Genomic DNA, 20,484 nt, shown 5'->3' on the forward strand with positions numbered 1-20,484 from the left:
TTTCTATTTGAGAATGAACCCTTTTGAAATATTAGTGGAAAAATACAATGGAGAGGGTAATTTTAAAAAGATATATTTTTTTTTACTGCTATATTTTTCACATATTTTGCTATTTTAATGAGTGAGAAAGTTTTGACAAAAGTTTTCAGCATTTTTTATATTGAGAGAAATATTGATGCACTGAGACCAAATGTGATGTGCATTCTTATTTCATGACTGCCATTATACCTAACAAACTATGTAAACAAGCTGCCACTGTTTTTTCATATTTTGTTTTCTCTTGTTTTACTTATTTTACCAACAGGATAAGCTCTTGGAATGGTTTGTAATCTCGTGTCTTCTGAAGATAAAATACTGGATTATTACACAATTCAATGTTATGGAAACTCCATGCCTGGTGACATTTGCGTCATTAATGACAGAACAGAACTGATGACAAGGTAGATGGTTAATTCATTAAGAACAAATGTCAACTGAATATCATTGTAGGTTTCAAGGTTTTTTGCCTGTGTTCTATTCTGACCTCAGAAAGCACTGTAAAAAATGATGTCTATAATCTCACTTTACAAATAACAGTCAAAAATATTTTCTAGTTTGATTCTGATGTAGAGGTAAGCAACTTAATGCTATGGATGAACAAAAGTCTAGGTTCTAATGTGTTTAACTAGAGTTCAAAAAGAATCTATTGATAAACAGTTCAGTACAATTGTTTCAGCTCAATAATATTAGAAGCGAGACTTCTTTCAAGTTATTTTCCTTTGGAATTTCTGTATCTATTACTCTCCCCATATTCTTTTTGCATGTTTTTTATCAGTATTACTTTGCTATTGTAAATCTTTTCAAAGTACAAACATTCTGTAGTCAAGCCAGTCTTCCAGTCTAACAGAAATGGAAAAAAACCCAAATGAGTAAGATCAATCATTAATTTGATTACTGTTGTTTCATTCAGGTTGCATATTTGAAGACAGCCATTTTATCAGCTCAGATACCAAACTGTAGTAGACTTGTTTGGTCAGTACAAATTTTTTAATCTATTGTATTGATAGTCAAAATGAAGAAAGTAATAAATCTGCATTTTTTTTTTTAGTGAGATAATACAGTTGAGCTATTATTGATGATTCCTTAAGAATCAGTCTTGTTGACTTACTTCATTGTAAGAGTTCCTTTTCATTTTTCTTTTGGAAGTATAATAAATACAGCCAAAGATATATTTCTTTATCTTCTACAGTAGAAAACTATCGGGCAGTACATGCAAGTCTGATAAAAATGGGAAAAGAAACACAGAACAAGGATCAAGAGTATAGAAGGAAGAGATACTCTATGATACATATAGGTAATATAATCAAAGTTAATACCAACAAAATTAAAGATACATAATTAGTATTTTTGGTATAGAAAAAAAGAAGTTTGTGGTGAAAAAGTGTCATGTAAACTCTAGTAGGCACAAATCCTCATCTTAGGAGCTTATGGCGTTACACTTGGGATTGCTGCCCCTCTTCAGAGGATAGCTAGGTTCGTTTGCTCCATGTTGGACAGGAGGAAGCTGAGCGATGGCTCTTAAAGGGCAATTTCTAGATGGTATAGATTAGAGGATTAGGGCCTGAGCAACCTACTAGAGGAGGAAAGAATCTGGAAGGGCACCAAGAAGTGCACCAATGTGAATACCAGCTGCAGTTACGGCAGCTTTGTAAACAGTTGTTTTAATTACAGATCATTTTGGGATACATATTTGGTGTCCTTTCTAATTACTGAACATGAGGTACAAGAAACATTGTGGCAAAGGTCAAGCTAAGGAGACTCAGAGCATGAAAAATACTGTGACTAGCATAAAAACAAAGCAGAATGAAGAAGCTGAAGCAGACAGCATTGAGTTTAATTTCTAGACAAGAAAATCCTGTACAGGCATGGAAGCAAGCACCAAGTCTGTACTGAGAACTGCCTAAGGGTATAAAGATGAAAAAAATGAAGGCAAAGCTTTTGGTACTATCTTTCTGGGGGGAAAAAAAAGAAAAGAAAAAAAGAAAAGAAAAGAAACAAAAGAAGTGATACCACCTTCAAGAATAATGCCTGAAGCACTGGCACACTCATGCATGTCTGATGAATACTAAAGCCCATGAAAGACCGAGACTGTACAGAAATAAAAACCAGAAGTAGAAGAAGAAATAGATCCATTACAAAACACACTCAAGCAAGCTAAGAGAATCCAGAAGGCAAACCAGAGACAGATCTAAAAAAGTGAGCTATGCACTCGCTCTTTACATGCTGCTGCTGATGCAGCATGTAAATCAGAGGGAATAATGGCCATTCTTTTGGAATATCCCAATGAGCCTGTGAAACTGAGCTTGCCCTAACTCAGTGCTGTCTCTGCCCTGGGATGGAAAGGCAGCAATATGACCTGAACACCTACAATCACATTAACACCTGCAGTGTGACTGTAGTTGATCCAAACATTGCTCACACTGCAGCAGACAGCATGTGACACAAGACTGATGAGTTTGCAGCTATGCTTTTACATCAAGAGCCAGCTAAACCTTTCTGTAGACTGCAGAAGCAACTACCTATAACACATGAGAAATAGCAGCAATATTGACGGGACAAGTGTGCTTAAACTGTTCTGACTACTGGTGAAACCTAGTATTTTAAATGTCTCATCCCCTATAAGAGATTTTTCATGTAAGGAAAATTTGCTACAGTTCTTAATTGCTCAGCACAAGTAGCAGATATCTGCTTGTAGAGTCCATAGCTGGTAACCTATGTTTACATCATTCCAATGCCACTTGACAGAAATTTTGTCGGGGTTTTTTTTTTCCCCGTTTCTTTTTTTTTTTTTTTAATGTAGGAAATAACACACGGTGACCTTAAAAGAATGTTATTAAAACTACAAAGTCAAGTATTCCAGAGAATGACACAATTAAGGTCACCTTAAAGAAGATCAACAGTGCAGCTTACAAGCAGGAACCAAGGGACACAGACGCCCATAGCACTTCTCAGTGGGTTCATAAAAGGCTCCCACAGGAGATGTGTTCAGGCACAACAGGAGCTGGTGGCTATAGTCTTCGAAAGGGAGTAAGTTCATTAGCTTTAGGCACAAAAAGAAAAGGTGATCTAATCACAGGGTATTATTTTTATCAAGGAAACCAGTGATGCTTTCAAACGGCAAATGTGATGTTATTGAAATTCCAACATCAATACATGGAAATATGCTCCTGTCTGAGAAAGTCATTACTGATGACAAGTACACAGAGCAGGAAATAGCTTCCATGGTTCAGGGCAGATTCTGAATCTTCACTAATGGAAGGCATCAGGCAATTGAACAAAGGTGGCGACAGGATGAGTTAGTGGAAATGAAAGAATCATACCAAGTGGTTCAATAGATTGAAATAAAAATCTGATGATTCATCGGCTCTGAGGGATGTATGTGCCAAAGGCAAGTCTATAGCAAGGCATCTTGACAGAAGATCTACTCTCAGATCGCCCTCTCCTCCCCACCAAAGGTGGTCCCTCTTCCCAGCTCTCCCCGTCACTCCCAGGGCAGCTCTGTCCTGCAGCCACCTTGGCTCCGCACGTCCCCCACCCTGCTCCTGTGGTGACTTCAACAAAGCCCGGTGATTTGAGCATATTTTTGGTGGAAGACTGAGAGAAATGGCTGTTGTTACAGCCCCAGGAGCCGCCCAAACTGAAGGCGAGATGCGACACCACAGCGTTATCTGTGGCCAGCCGGGTCTGTCTAACCAACAGGTCAGGGAGGGACAAGGGCAGGGCAGGGCTGCATTACACCTCACGGCAGAGCCACAACGAGTGCGTAGCTCAAGGCAGTGGTGAGATCTGCTACCATTACTGCCTCAGCTCTGTAAAAATCGAGTTTAAAGCAAGCTCTCCAGGGGCTGGCAAGGCCGAGGGAGCGTTGACACGTGGCTAAGCACCTGGCGTGGCTGAGAGCAGGGACACTATTCCTGCTAACATCCTGCGCCCAAGAGCCAGCAGAGACCGAAACGCTGCAGGACCGCGGAGAGAGACAGGCGGCGGCAGCGCTCTCGGCCCTGAGGAGGCGGCGCAGAGCACGCGCAGAGGCCGCTCCCGCCCTTCCGGCAGTTGCGGCGGCCGGAGACCTGTGGAGGAGGCGGGGTAAAATGGCGGCCCCGGTGCCCACTGCCTGCTGGGTCTGTGCCGCCGCAGCCCTGCTCCTGGGGTGCTGCGGTGCAGCGGTCGCTAGCGGCGTCCAGGTACGAAGGCTGGTGGGAGCGACCGGCGGCGAGAGAGGGCGGGTGACGCTGAGCCGCGCCGCAGGCTCTATGCTGCTGGTTCCCCCCATCTCCTCCCTTCCGCAGGCAGAGCCACACCTGCCGCCGCTCGGCTGCCCGCCCCGCCGCCGCTCTGGGGTCGCGCCGGTGGAGCTGCTCCGAGGCGCTTGTGGTGCTCTGAGAGGGGTCGGGTTGGCTGCCCATGAGCGGCTCTCCCGAGCGGAGGGGCGGACGGTGCCCTGCGCCGCGACGTCTGCCCCGGGTGGGCGGCCCCGCCACCGGCCCGCCTCGCTCTGCCCCGTGAGCAGAACGCGCGGGGCTGCTGGCGGGTGCGTGCCCGGCCTCGGGGGTTTGGTGTCCCGTAACCCCTAGTGCCGTACGTCCCAGAAACCACGGGGCTCATCATGCGCGTGTAACTTGTTTAAACTGTTTAAAGTTAAAAAAACCCCAAACAACTGTCTCTTAATATGTTTGCAGGTTTCTGAAACGCAGTTTCTCTTAGGCTGTGCAATGTAACTTTCAGTAGTTGGTGTTTTATGGTCCTTTCGCGGATGTTTGCTGGCTAGGTTAGGTGTGAACAGAGTTGTTCGGTTAAAAACTGGGTGGGGTGTGGGGCGGTTTCAGAGGCGGTCGAGCTGCCCGGGCTCACCTGGGCCTGATGGCGTGTGCCTTTCCCCGCAGGTGAGAGACTCACACACAGCAGGAGCTAATTTATTTTTTTGTTTTCAAGTGGGAGTAATTTCATATTTCAGTAATTATGCTTTTTGCACACTGCCCACGCTACATCTGGGGTGGTGTTTGCATTTGAGTTCTGCTTTATTAACAAATTGTTATACTTGAAATTAATTACAAATAGGACAAAAAAATAGCCAATATAACTATTTTTTGAGTCTTTGGATTACTCATTACACTGCAGATTGTTTGCTACTTGAAGTACAGTATGTTTTACGTGTGTTTTAACATAACACTTTTACTGTTGCTGTGTTTTCTGTGAGACCACCAGTATCAGCCTGGTACTCCTCAGAGAGTTAACAGAGTCTGATTAAGAATCAGCAAGTCTGGATTCTTGTCCTGTGTCAGACTTGCTCCCTTAGCTCTGGGAAGTCTTATCTCTTTTCTGTGTCCTGATTTATGCTATCTGTTAAAGAAAAAGAGCCCTCTCCTCTGCAAAGCCTGGTGGGAACTCTGGATAGCACAGATGGTAGAGAAGGTTGTTGTCATAGCTCCTGATTTTGGAAGAATAAATGTAACCACTGTGGATTTAAAATGGGTTAAACTGCAGATTCACTTACCTGCTTTTGAAAAGATGAGAGGAACAATGAAAATAGAAATTAATCCAAGCCCCTATTCCATTAAGGAAAAAACTGTAGGTCAATAAATAATTTTATTTTGTTCTTGGAGTGTTCTTTGGAATAGAGATGTGTGGGCTTTTTGTTTTAACTAAGCTGAAGGTGACTAATAGTTCTTTCTCCTTTGTTATTTAGCAAGTTTCAGGGAAAGATTTGGAGCAATTAGTTTGCGTGAAATGTGCAAAATAGAATAAGAAAAATACCTCTTTTGAAGCTCTTGTAAGGTTTACTCAGTGTTAAGGTGTGTTAAATATATGCATTGAACGCTGCTTTGTGGAAACAACAAAAATATGAGCAGTAATTTCTTTCTTATTGCTGAAAAAAATCTCATATTTTCTTTTTCAGGATCAAGCAGAACAGTTCTTTAGAAGTGGACATACAAATAACTGGGCAGTTTTGGTAAGTGTGGTCCAGGTTGTTTTCTTGCAATGAAGCTGACAATTTTTCATCAGGAGCCATAATTGCAACAGTCACTGAAGAATTCTGCTCATTTGAAAAAAATGTAAAGATAAAGACTTGGAAATGAATAAATTTGAAATTGTACCTGCAAATTTATTACACTATAATAAAATTATCTTTTCAATATAACTGCATTTCAGGCACTCAAAACATCTAGTTACATGGCAGGATTTGTAAAACAAAAGTTCTGACAGTGGTAAAACAGTTAAATTACCATACTTCATATGAACAAAAATGTAATCCTAGTATCAGAAAAGTATATCTCTTTGACCAGAAAGATACTATTTCTGATTTTTGTTCTTACTCAATCTGTTAACTTGTGATAACAGGCTTAGAATAAAAGAAATTCAGGCAATAAAATGTTTAGATCAACTGTTCTTATCGTAGATTTTTTTTTCCTTTGCCATGAATCTTTTATTAGGTTTGAATCATGTTACACAATTGGTTCTTAATCACAATTCAGGTCTTAATGACTTATTTGTTTCAGAACACTGTTGTAATTACTCAGTAGCAGCTGTTTGTTTTCCAGATACTAAAATTGAGCAATATAAAATGAATTAACAATAATTAATTGAATTAGAAGGAATATTTTCTATATTCTACAATGTACGAACTTGAAACTATTAAAACATCAAGTACGACTTTACTACTATTAAGAAATAGGTGCTTTTATTAGTACCTGTAAAAACACACAAAGGAAGTAGAACATTATGTCCAAGGAGTTATACTTTCTGTCCTCAACAGATTCTCTGCTGGTTATGTTTTTTCAGTATTTTGTGATTAAGCTTTATAACAATTGATACTAATTTTTTAAGCAGTAAAATAGGGAGAGTTTTACAGCTATCAGGCACTTCAAGCCTGAGATCGAACTGCAATCCCACCTCATCAGTCGTTTGAATGAATATGCTGCAGTGTGAACAGCTATATTTAAAGCATTGACACATCTTCCACTGTGTTGTAAGGGAGGTAATGGAGATAAGGGGCAGATGATAATGTCTTGAAATGTCACAGCTAGATTGGCCACAGTTAGTTTTCAGAGCTTTAAATCTTGCCAAAAGGCAAATATTCTCAGGGACTGATTCCTGTGGGCTTTTTTGAAATTCCTACTGACAGGATGATCGAGACACAAGGGGATCCTTTCAGGCTGAATTTTTTGTTATTTGAGCCAGTACTCATTTCATTTATAAAAAGGCTAGAGAAAAAGATGTTACATAGTGTATCTTAAAGATGTTTCTATTTAAAGCTGAAAAAATAAAACACAGTCTTAAATGCTTGTTCCTGCTTCTCTATTTTTGTGGCTTTAAAGTCACCTCTTCTAAAATGCTTCATCCTTTGTTTGAAAGACTTGTAAAAGGGAAGGAAGTTTGTCTCCAAAGGAGAATTGCAGTCACTGGTGTGGACCAAACAAAAAGTAGTGAAGTTAAACACAAGGACCACGGTAAGGCTAGTAAGAAACTGCAACAGATTGCCTCTGAGGGTTTTTGAAATCACATTGGTTTGAGGTTTTTGAGGACAGATTAAATAATCTGACCAAGGGAATAGTTTAAGTACAGGAATGGCAGATCCTCAACCCTTCTACTGTTAGAACAGTAGAACCTGAACTCCTTTGGGATTTTTGAGAGTTTGTATTCAGATTTTGGTTAGAACTCACTTAGGTCTTACTATATTATGTTTGACTCCTTAAATACAAACATCCTCAGTGTATTTTCCCCTGTGTGTGGCTTCTGCATGAATTCATTTATGCTTTTGTGCACAATAAATCCCAGAATGGGTTTGCTATTGAGATGAGAACTCTTCCTTTGATTTTTCTTCCATTTGATATGGAGAAAGCAAATGAAAAAGTTTAGCTTATCCACTTACTATTGCTGAATTATTCCCCAAAGTGCCACTTTCTATACTTAGTTGGGTTTTATGACAATTTTTTCATGAGTCAGTATGTTAAGAATGTTTTTTTTTTTTTTTAAACTTTCATTTTCAGCATTTGTTGCTTTGGTACAACAAAGATTTATATAGCTTGTATCAACAACAAAGATTTATATAGCTTATATCATGAGTTTCTTGGTGTTGCTGTGTTCGTTCTGATTTGTTACTAGTTTGTTGATACTCCTGTAATCATAGTCATCTGATTAAATGTGCCAGGCCAATTTGTATCTTTTACACTATTTAATATGCTTTTTTTCCCCCCTTAAAAATTCAAGGTGTGTACATCTCGATTCTGGTTTAATTATCGTCATGTGGCAAATACTCTTTCAGTATACAGGAGTGTCAAGAGACTGGGCATTCCTGATAGGTAAGGGAATCTGGGTGAATACAATTCCTTGCAAATGTGCTATTAAAGTTCTTTTGTTGTTTGACGCAATATAAAAATACATTTCTCTTCCCAGTTTAACTGGATGAAAGTAAAAAGGAAGGATGTGATCACATCAGTGTATTGAAAAGTGTGGCAATATTGTTCAAAAGGAGAAGCAACAAGTTATGTAATAAGACTTCCAGTTGGAATAGGCTAATTAGATTAAAAACATAAGGTGCTATCTAGGCATTAAAATGTACCACCTAGTAAATTGGTGAAAGCATAATGTGGAAAATTGATAAATGCATTCAGCAATGACAATACTACTCTGAGATATGGCTTTTGCTGTACTTTAATTTTCTTTCAGTGGGGAGATGTTAGCAACCCTAACTGTACTAAAATGTAAGATTTCCACATCTGCAACTACACTGAGAGTCTAAACTAAAGGGCCTAAACAAAGGAGCTTCTACGCATTGAAAGTAGCCTTGAAAAACCCATTTTGCATGATGTTTTTAAAGAAACCAGAAGCTTTGTCCATCAAATTGTGCTTCTCTAGCGATAGCACAATGGTTAAAATAGTATCCCTTCTTTGATAACAGGATTAGGAGTGTGAATGAACTCTTCTGAAGTGTCTTTTAATTGTGTTCCTAGTGAAAGTTCTAGGGGTATTGGCACAATTCCATCCAGCTGTTTTGGAGCGCAATTTACTTTTACCAGAACTGTGGAAGCGAATTTTACGCACTAACATCCATTGAATAATAGGCTATATGTATCCATAGGCTCCTATGGAAATCCTGGTGGTCCTGGTTTTTAATGTTAGTTTAGAGGACTGGTAGTTTGTCCAGCATGTCTGCCTAAAGAGGTATGGCCCACTCCATCATTGCAAAATGCATATTCTGCTGGATTAAGTTTGCATGGCATTTTTTTGTCCAAGTCCAAAACTGTAGTACCTGGAGTCCCCACTTAGCTTCCACTCAACTGTGAATGCAATGGCAATATCATCCTGTTTCCTATGTTTATTTTTAAAAAGTGACTTCTTGGGTTTTGACAGAGAGGATGTCGAAACCTAATTTTTGGAAGCATTTGGAGGCTATAAATCCAAGGGAACATGCTGCCTAAGCATTGTGGCCTGAAAGCACAGAAATATGGCATTTTTTTGCACATCACATTCAGAAGCATCTGTCTTTTCCTGTATAGCCTTTGAAGCATAGGCGCCCTAGGCACTACCTTAGAAATTCTTCCATTTGTTCTACCCTTACCTGAGAACTTTCATCTTCTCTCCATCCATCCATCCATCCATCTTCACTATTAAGATCAAAATAAGTGGCAGTTTTAGAAACGCTGCAAAACCTACAGCATGGCTGGGGATTTCTGTTGTTCAGTAACCTGATCTGTTTCTTATCCATACCCAAGGATCTGGAAATGAATCTCAAAAAACCAGCAAAGTTTTAGACTAAGGTCAAGAGTAAGACATTGGAGAAGAGCTAGAAAGAGAGCGAGCCTATTTTATCCCTTTTGCAGCAATTTTTACATGGATTTGAGTGGGTTTCTCCCTTAGACAAACTTCTTCCTCTACCTGTTTTTCTTTGCAGCAAAACTTCGTTCAAAATAATGATGACTAAAAAAAACCCAAACCCACCCCTAAATCACATCTTAACAATAAACATTTTTAATGATTCTTGGGGTTGGTTTTTTTTGGAGAGGTGTATAGCCTCATCTTGAACGCAACTGTGTCAATTTAGTCATTTAAATAGATTCGTCATCCAACAACAGAACTCATTAGGAAAATGATTTGTGGTTTTATAACTAAGTTGCTCTGGTTTGTTGGCATGTGGGCACAATGCTGCAATTTGTAAGTAAAAGGTTTTGCTAAAATAAAACAAAGCCAAAATGAATCCAGAAATAATTCTTGATTCCTGGAATCAGTATGCAAGATAAGTTTTACATCATGAAAATAGCATTAATATAATATATGGTTAGATTACTTTGGTTTAACAGTTAAGCTGCAAGTTAACACCTAGATTGTTTTGCTGCTTGTATGAACCACTTGTTCACAGTGGTTCTGTCTAACTGTGGGATATTTCATATGCTTTTAAGAATGCCGTACAGTATACAGACTTTGCATGTTTGTGCTCACCTGTCTGTATTACTACTATGCAGAACCTTTTACTGAGTGATGCATGATTATTAATTCTTGTTTTTAATAGACATAGTCCTAGCAAAAATACAGTGCTAGTGATGGCTTAGTCTGGAATGTTCTCTTCTGAGTGTAATTAAAAAATGGGTGTACACCTGACTATCTCAGTAAATCTGCAAGGCATATATTCATGTGTGGAGAAAACAAAAATATTTTTCTTCTGTAGTTGTCCTCCTCTGGCTTCTGTCATTACAGCTTCATATTTATGCCAGCATTTTATTCCCATTGAAATAATTTACTTTGATTATTTTTGAGGATTTATGCTCATGTTATTCTGGATAGTATTTGTCTCCTCTTCCCCACCCCCCCTTTTGTCATCATTGTCCCCTCCCCTTTTTGTCCCTCTCTTTCCTTCTTTTTTCCCTTTTTTTTTTTTTTGGTGCAGTGTGGAGTTTACCAGCACTTAATAAAGAATAACTTTACTCTTAAAGTGTTCGTGCAGACATACAGGTGGACGATGACAAACACAGGAAGGGTGTTTAAATAGCAGGACACGGTTTAATTTATCACTGTGTGCCTGAGAGTCTGAATTAGCAGCATTCTTTGCAGGATACAGAGCTTTCCTTTTGTAAGTATTGTTTGGGAGAACACAAAGATCACAGTCCATGAGAAACTATATCCAAGACAGGGTTATCTGAGGAAAGGACTGACTTCACCTTGTTCTAGACATCTCTGGCACATTCTTCCTAGTGCTAACAGTCTCTAGTTATTTCATATTTTGACCCAAACCTGACACAGCCAGGTGAAATATAGATTTTTGGCTGCATACAAATCGGAACAACTTTATAATGTGCTGGGTTTTTTTTTTTTTCTTGGTACTATGAAAGAAGACAAAATGTTTGGTGTCAGCCCACTTGTGTTCTTCAGGAAAATTCGATTAACAGAGATAGTCATACAGTAGCATATCAGATGGAGTATAATGGTTTGAGAAATGTTCACGAGTTCCTCAAATGTAATTTCAGGGGTTCCTCAAGTATAATTAAAAATCGTCACAATAATTTTAATTTACCTGTCTGAGAAGGTGCATACAGGTTGGGATTTCTTTTGTGGAGCTGCATGAAATTCAGTGCCCCATAAAAATCTCCAATTTTTTTTTTTTAAAGAGTTCTGCCAGCCTAGGTCCAGGCAAGTCTGTATCACAAAGTTGCTAATGTCAACTACTCTCATGCTCATCTTTGGCCTAACTTAATCCTGTTGATAAATAACAGCTAGCTGCATTTCTGTGTGTGGTATCTTTACAATAGTGAGGATGTACAAAAGGAAATAGAGTATAACTAAGCAAAGTTTCATTTACAGTTCCAGGAATCTTCTTAATGTTATAGGCTATTGTTGTAATCATGGGACAGTGTTGTTGTAATTTCCATTTGACTGTTACGTGAAAGTAGAATGGCTGAAATGTTTTTGTCTTATTTTCCATAGTCACATTGTCCTGATGCTGGCAGATGATATGGCATGTAATCCTAGAAATCCCAAACCAGCTACTGTGTTTAGCCATAAAAACATGGAGCTAAATGTGTATGGAGATGATGTGGAAGTGGATTACCGAAGCTACGAGGTGACTGCACTTTAACTAAATCGCCATGTCTGTGTTTTTAGTGTTGGTTTAAAGATTTATACATCTGTGAAGCCTGAAGAAGTCTTCGTATTCACATCACTGGTTTTGGGCTGGGCTCTTATTATCAACTGACAGGTTTAAAACACACACTCCTCTCTTTCCTTTGATACTCAATTTTGTCTTTGAAGTTTGTTATTCTAGAAACATGTTGTATATTGGCCGTTTTAAATAATGGAATCTCCACAATTAAAAGAATATATGGAACTTCTTGTATGTATTAGGAATACACACATATTACTGAAATTTCTCTTTGGAAATGGATGGTCAGTGTCTCATCTCGCAAATACCTCACACCACTGTGAAACTCTTGGCGTGCAAGTGAAATGTTTAATGGGGGACCTACTTAAATTTCTGATCTTAAGCATATGCTTTTATCAGAATAAACCAAAATACATAACCTAATCATTACTGTAAAGTAATTACTATATAGAAGTCTGCATTCTGTCACCTTTTTGTTTTTGTATAATATTCCTTCAAACAGTGTCTTTACCAGTTGGTCTTAAATTGGACATTGATTGCATAGTTTAATAGTGCTATATAATCATTACTAAAGGTTTACAGGAGGGTACTTAAGTATATAGTAGATGTTTTATTTCTCTGAAGCTTTGTGTAAAGAAGTGAAGATAAAACACTGAAATAGAGATATGTTCTTTTTATCATGGTTTTTCCTGAGTATGGACTTGTTGCTAGCATTTGAGCTGTGTACGTCTGCATGAAGAGGAAGTGGTGTTTTATGGGATGTTTTACAGTCACCAGATGGGTCTTACCGGATCATTCATACTTGCGTAACCAAAATTGATCTTGTTTTTCCTTTCCTGAGTTGCAGAGGGAATTTAAACTTTTCTTTTTCCATGGTAACACACACTAAGGTCAGAGCATTTTGTTAGTACACGAGCAGTTTTGACAGAATAGAGCTATATGCTGATGGGTTTTCATATTAGTGAAAATGTATTTAGAAATTATAATGGTAGTAGACTTATTGAATATAAAAAAGCAACAGGCTGATGTTAGTGGGACACAGTAAAGTAAAAGGTTAGTAAAAAGTACCATATGATTGAACCTGCAGTAAAACCTTAAACAGAAAATGTCTGTTTATGCAGATTATACCAAGCAATATTATGTCTGGTTAGATACACTGCATATTTTAGTGTTCCGTTATTTAATTTATGTAACACAGCCCTGAGTTGTTAATCAATATTTTTTCTCTTTAGAAAATGACTTTATGCTTCTATTCCTAGGTTACTGTTGAAAACTTCTTGCGTGTATTAACAGGAAGAATCCCACCAAGCACACCACGATCTAAACGTCTTCTTTCTGATGACAGAAGCAATATTCTAATATATATGACAGGTAATTACAATTCATTGATGTTTGTTGTTCAGTTGGACGGGCCTTTGTGAAAGCATGAAGTCCCATCAGGAGTCCAAACAAAAAAAGAATCAACAAAAGGTTTTTTTTCTTTTTTTAGGATGTCGTGCTAATTAAGAAAAAACTTGTAAGGCAGTACTTAGCAAGTATAGTTTCCACACTTTAAGTGGTGTATGTGTACTGTTCTTACTGTGATAGTATTTTCTTTTGTTTAGGTCTGTTTGGAGAAAGACAATTGTGTTTGTGATTTTTTTTTTATATTTTTTATTTTTTTTCTTAGAAAAGTGGTCAACCAGTCTGAATGTCTTACTTTAACTTACATACTTGCCTAATTTCTGATTTTTCTGTCAGGCCACGGTGGAAATGGTTTTCTAAAATTTCAAGATTCTGAAGAAATCACAAATGTAGAACTTGCTGATGCCTTTGAACAAATGTGGCAGAAAAGAAGGTAAGGAAAAAGCATTATTTAGAGGTTCAATACTATATTTCATGAACATGCCTGAAGTCTTACCGGTAGGCCTTGCTTACCTTCAGCAGTGAATACTCTCTGTTGTCCATAAAATTTCATGAAAGTTTGCATTCAAAAAGAAGACGGTTCTTTATTTTTTTTTGGCTTCCTGCAGTTACAGCTGCTCAAATGTTTTGCTTTGACTAAACTCGCATCTTATAATCAATCAGTGTGAACTCTTCTGTTGCTTAGGTTCCTAGCAGCTGTCCTGGTAACTAAAAAGCAAAGTATGTATATGTTGTTTCAATTTAGAGATGCATAAGGAGGTCATTTTATTTCTTTCAGGTACAACGAATTGTTGTTTATTATTGATACTTGTCAAGGAGCATCCATGTATGAACGATTTTATTCACCTAATATAATGGCCTTAGCTAGCAGCCAAGTTGGAGAAGATTCTTTATCAGTAAGTAGATTTTTGTGATCGTGAAGACAATTTTCAGAATGCCTGAGTTAAAAGCACAGGTTTTGACAAAACTTGTAAGTGTACTTTTCCTGTTTGTTTTTGTGTGCTGTCCCGAAGAACCAGGCTAACAATGGATTTCTGTGCTTGTTGGCCAATTTATGCATTGCCTAGGATAGGAAGAAATTTTATGGGAAGACTCCTGAGAGATATGTGTGTGGAATATTCAATCTAGGACTTCTTACACTTGATATACAAAAAAACCCCACAACCAAACAAACCCAAAGCCACTACCTTTCACCTGCTGTAATTATATCCCATCTGAATTACAGAAGGAGTGATAGGAGAGAGATCCTAGCCAGACCAAAACCAGCAGGTCAGGACTACCTACCTGAACCCACACAGTGCTGTAAGAGAAGCTGTCTCTCCCAGCCCTGTTTTCCAAGTCCTAAGAAGCTTGGGGCAGCCAACGAATCTGTACTGGACCATTAGGAAGAAGGGATTCCCTGCTTTTTGGCAAACATGGAAACTACCAGGATATAGTTTAGAAAAAAGAAGATAAACTATATTATTCAACTTGTCAACAATATGTTTCTTCATGACTAATCATTTTCTTGGCATAATTTGCCTAAGAACAAAAAAAAAGTGCTTTGCTTTTGTAACGTGCTCTTACATTCTGTTCCCTCTTCTGAATACTGAGTTCTTTCCTGCAAATGCCCAGTAACTGCTGTGTGTTATTTTTAAGCATCAACCTGATCTTGGGATTGGCGTTCATCTTATGGACAGATACACGTTCTATGTGCTAGAGTTCTTGGAAGAAATTCATCCAGCCAGTCAGACAAATATGAATGACCTAGTAAGTAGAATACTCAACATTCATGAATATGCTAATGACTTTAACAGTTTCCAAAACTAATTTATTTTGTCCATAGGGTTCTCCAAATGCTTTTTCTTCTCCTGCTGTTTCTTTCGGAAGCAGCTTTGGGGGGGAGGGGGTTTTTTGCCATTATTAAATGTAGTCATAGCATAACACTTTAAGGATTCTCCTCAGTGTGAAAGTGGTTTGCTGGCTACAGAACAAATTAACTAAAATTAGCCACATTTTTTTATTCATTGAAAAATGAATAAAGTATTCATTAAATAATGAATAAAGTATTCATTAAATATTAATTTCAATAGAATGAAGTATTTGCATGTGAAAAATGATAGTAGGCAGCTTCTAAAATCAGCTTAATGGATAGCAGGCACTTTGCAGATGTGGAAAGGCAGACATTGAAATTGTTTTGCAAAGGTGATTAAAAAGTTAAAATTCTAATTGTGTACTCACAAATGCCTGCAGAGAGACTCTGTATATCTGCTTAGATTCAAGAGCAAGATATGTCCAAATCAATCAGTGTGTGGAGTTAATTATATCTTGGGTAAATATTAATTGTAACTTTCACGTATGAGGCAGGAGAGAAAAAAACAACCAACCAAATAACCTATTACAAAATTTATAAAAATACCTCTATAACAGTTAGATGTATACACTGGTGAGATGACATAAAAAGTAACCATATTTTATTTACTCTATTAACACTTTATACCTGTTCCAATACTAGTTTCATCGTACTTCGATACCTTGTAGCTGTAAATCTTGACATGCTGTGTCAGTGATCTAAGAGCCACACTTAGAGAACACATTGTCTTTGATTCATTTCTGTAAAAGGAGCAGCTGCTCAAAAGTTTTATGCCACCCTCTGTCTACAGAGGATGGTGTTCGCCTGGCTCCTAGTTGTGTAGTAGAATTCACTCTAAACAGCCCACACTTGACAGATTTTATGTTGATACAGAATTGATTCAGCGACTAAGATTCAAGATTCTTTTACTACTATGGGAATGAAATTCTATCCTGTAATCTGATACCTTCTGATCATGGGATACAGATAACTTTACAATAAATCTTGTTAAAGAAGAATATGCAAGTTCTTTATTGATTAAGTATCATCTTCTAGCCAGTTCATTCAAACAGCACTTTAGAACTCTGTTCTGTAAACCAGAAAATGAATTGGTGTTTAAAAAAAAAGTCATAAAAAATGAACAGTAGTTTCTACTGTATAAGACACCATCTGGGAAGTGGTATAACTGGTCTAGCCAGCTAGATATTAATCCAGTTGTTGTGAAAAGTGTAGAAAACTTGTTCGCTGGCCAAGTAGTTTGCCTCTTGGGAGAAGATATCTAAACATTCTCCCTTGTTTTTTTTTATTTTTGCTTATATGCCAAATGCTCAGAGTTGTGGGAAGTTATCCCATACTGGTAAATTTCTTTCATCATGTAAGTAATCTTATCATACATTAATCTGCTTATTGTTGCTCTTGGAAGGGAAGAGAATGGACCCAAATATATCATGAATTGTGATGATCATGTACTGAGTCATAATATGCATGTATTTCAGCAAGTGTGACCTCTTGATTTCAAGTCAGTGCTTTTCAGGCCTTCATCTAAGAGTTCTAAAAAGACATATCGTTAGTACATGGTAAGGATATATGCCCATTTATTTGCCAACAGTTATAGGGGGTACTTTGGCACTGGAATGCACTGTTAGTGTTGTTCTGGCTTAAGAACAAAGACCTACTGCTTATCCAAGTCTGCGGTTTTTTTTAATTCTTTCCAAACTTGGGATAATATATTAGATGGCTCACCAACTAACTTTAAAATTATTAGCTAATGTTTAGTTGTTTGATCTTCTGGTATGTCAAATGTCTGCTCTTTTAGAAGTACTGTGTATTTGTTACCACTTATGTCCCATCACCTCTTTACTTTTTTCCAGCCACTCTTAAAACAGCTTCTCTTCACATCTACCTAAGATTTGGATATTGCATTCCTGCAAAGAATGAGACATCTTTTTTCATAATCCACTCCACCTACTCCCCACCTGCTCCATCTGTGTTGCTAAGGGATAGCATAAAGCTGTGCAAATGACTGACTTTTGGTTTGATCATAATTCTAAAAAAGTAAAAACTAAATTGAAACGGCATACATTTGAACTTTTAAAATAAGATTCAAATAAATTTCTAAATGAGATATCGTTTGTCATAAAATAGCTAAAAATGTTGTTAAGAAAAGTCAAGATAAAGTTCCCATTTTGTGGAGTTGTTTAGCTTTATCTGAATAGTATCTTATTTAAAAAAAATATGTGGAAAAATCGACACATGAACAAATGTGTTTCATATAACCAGTGTTTGCTTTTTTTTTTTTGTTGGAAGACCTCAGTTATTAGTCTGCCATGGTGTAATTGCTTTGCAGTCGTCTTCTTTCACACTGGTACTAGATTAAGTAGATTTTTAATACTGAAGTCATCTTCTCAGTCCCATTGCACATTTTTGTTCAGGATTCATCTCACTATCTTATGGTAGTAAATTGTTGTGGGATGGGTTAGAAATAGTTAGATGTAGTATCAATTTCCCACTTTCAGTGCTGATGCAGTTGTTTTGGGACATTTACACTCTCTTGAGAGCCTGGAAGAGAGACTTAATGGTATAACTGCAGCATAGATTTATGCATCAAATAGCGGGATTAAAACAAATACTTAGCTTTTATAGCTTCAGAGATTTAGATTTTATGTTTGTGCCCTTAGTTAGAGCAGAGTTGAAGAAAATTGGTTGCATTTTGGTGAAACTTAAGAGGGTTTGTGTGCATTGACAAGTGGCTTTGTATGGGAAGCGTGATGCTGATGAGTCTAGTTCATTTTCACTTAACAAGGAGGATAACAGAAAGATTTGATCTGCCCCTATCTTTTCTTTAGCAGCTGTGTGATACTCTGCCAATGAGAGAGTTGGGAATCATGAAAAAAGAGTTCAGTGGATATGTGTGCTTGTATGCTTCTGTGAAGGTAAAGGTGAAAGTGAGTTGAAGTCTCCCTGGACCAGCAGCTTAATGCTGTATGCTTACAGGCTTAGACAAAAAAGACAAGTTATGAAAGAGCAACTGTAATGAGCAGAAGGGAGGAATGGGGAGATAGCATCTGTCCTCTATGAAGAAAAGCCAAGTACATTGTTTCCTCTCTGGGAAACTATTTAAATTTAGGGCTCTGTTATCCAAAGAGAACTAGACACACTAGCCTGTGCATTTTCTGTCAGGCTAGGTACAGGATTTCTGCTAGGAAGTATGGACTGAAACTCACAGGTTTTGTCAGCCATGATTTGGGATAATTGAGGCTGCATCTGCATTCAGCTTATTAGGACTTGTGATTTTGTCCTAAGAGTGCAACCTTCTAAGAACTGATCCATGATGTAATTAGGTATATTAAGCTCTAGATTCAGTGACTGATGAACCCAGGTGTGAAAATCACTTGGAGAACTTAAGGAAGATGAGCACCCATGTGGAAAGTGTCCTTCATAGTCCTGTATGTTAATCTGTTTTGTTAAATGTTCTTTGTTGCTGGAACATGCGAAGACTCACATAACCTACGCTGTTACCAAGTGGTCTGTTGGTTGCTTGCGAGACAGTTGAATGAACAGCAACATTTGCTCATGAAACTGTCCAGAGCACTGTAGAGTTAGTGCCCCTGTCTAGCAGGGATGTGTGTCTAGATCCTGTGTCTAGTTGGGTTGTGAAGTGCCTTCTGATGATTGAGACGTGAACTCAGCTTTCCAAACTCATCAAGGAGGCTAGGGAGAGCAAGGCCTTGGGCTGCATTTCATGGCACTTTAAGCTATGTATTGTTATTAACAAAAATACAAACCAATTATTATAATGAGAAACACTAGAGACTCTTGTGGTGAGTGTGGTAGGACTTTTGTACAAAAAGGCATTGTGTCCAAAATGCATTGGTTTTGCCTTGACTACCTGCTGCGTACATAATAATCTTGTTATTTAATAGGCATGCTGTCTTGACAGATATTTGACATGCTACAACAAATCTGCTGCTGTTATGTCTATTTATTTTCTGCAAATGTACCTCTATACAGAATTGAGTCAATTGAAAACAGTTTGTTAGTGCTGCTCTTGTCTTCTAGGTGTTGCAATGTGTGCTGGATATAGTGGATCTGATATGTAGACAAAATACATAGGTAAAATAAATAAGTTATATAACTAATTTGTAGGTTTTGTAGGAAGTCTCTGTGAACTTAATGTGCATAAACCACCTTTGATATTTGAAAATCCTAATTTTGTGTAATTTGCAGACTATAAACTAGAAATAAGACTAAGAGATTTTTTTCTTTTCAATCAAAATGGAAATTCTTGCTTCTTTATGAAGCCTTCACTATTAGCTACTTATCAAGGCTTGTTTAATCTTGCCTGCCTCCCTTTGGTAAATATGAAGAATTTATACCCACTTGTGCTTTTTGGAAGGTTATTGCTGCATCTATATTCAGAAATACATTTGTGCATTTAATCAGTTAGATATAATTGATGGTTGGCTTTCACAGAAGCATGTCTAAACTCAAACAGCACAATTGTGAGGATAAAGGTTTTCTCAAATGCATCATGTCTATGCCTTTTAATGTTTTTGTTCATTTTTTTTCCAGCTGTGGGGCTCGTACTGAAATTAATGCAAGTTATCTTTCTTCTTATAGCAATTTCATTTTGGAAGGTATGTACAGAGACTATTGATGAATGAGGGACAGGATATGATTGTCCATCTTGTTTTCCAGTTTCAGGTCTGTCCAAAAAGTCTGTGTGTTTCCACGCCTGGGCACCGAACTGATCTCTTTCAGCGAGACCCGCAAAATGTTCTGATTACAGACTTCTTTGGCAGTGTGAGAAAGGTGGAGATTACGACAGAGACAGTTTCTTTGGACAGTGACTTAGCTGGTTTTGAGAGCAAGTAAGTAGTCATTATTTAGGCTTGATTTGTATAGCTCTGTGCCACAGAAACAAAATAGTTGTATAACTGTCAAGGAAAGAACTCTGATTTTCTGTCATTTCCTACAGAGAATCAGGGAGTTAGTATGGACCTGCTACTACTGATAAAGTTGGGGTTTGTCAGCTGAAAACTTTAAAAATGCTCACTCTTATATTCAGTCTCGTAAGTGAATATTGCTGAAGACCAAGGTGTGGATGTCAACAAGAAAA

General features: G+C 37.8%; 1 protein-coding gene across 7 annotated transcripts in view; it reads left to right on the forward strand.

The window, feature by feature from the left end:
- Positions 1 to 4,086: 4,086 nt before the first annotated feature.
- The window catches only part of PIGK (phosphatidylinositol glycan anchor biosynthesis class K), a 237,562-nt gene continuing 221,164 nt past the window's right edge, over positions 4,087 to 20,484 (forward strand). For all 7 annotated transcript variants that reach the window (XM_054833091.1, XM_054833093.1, XM_054833098.1 and 4 more), the window contains exons 1-9: positions 4,087 to 4,223; positions 5,936 to 5,989; positions 8,248 to 8,339; positions 11,956 to 12,091; positions 13,390 to 13,501; positions 13,871 to 13,967; positions 14,313 to 14,430; positions 15,173 to 15,283; positions 20,064 to 20,236. In XM_054833091.1, coding sequence (XP_054689066.1) covers positions 4,131 to 4,223; positions 5,936 to 5,989; positions 8,248 to 8,339; positions 11,956 to 12,091; positions 13,390 to 13,501; positions 13,871 to 13,967; positions 14,313 to 14,430; positions 15,173 to 15,283; positions 20,064 to 20,236 — 986 coding nt within the window. In that variant the 5' untranslated portion in view covers positions 4,087 to 4,130. The remainder of the gene's footprint in view (positions 4,224 to 5,935; positions 5,990 to 8,247; positions 8,340 to 11,955; positions 12,092 to 13,389; positions 13,502 to 13,870; positions 13,968 to 14,312; positions 14,431 to 15,172; positions 15,284 to 20,063; positions 20,237 to 20,484) is intronic.

The sequence above is a fragment of the Grus americana genome, chromosome 8 (assembly GCF_028858705.1).
Source record: "Grus americana isolate bGruAme1 chromosome 8, bGruAme1.mat, whole genome shotgun sequence".
Classification (NCBI taxonomy): Eukaryota; Metazoa; Chordata; class Aves; order Gruiformes; family Gruidae; genus Grus; species Grus americana.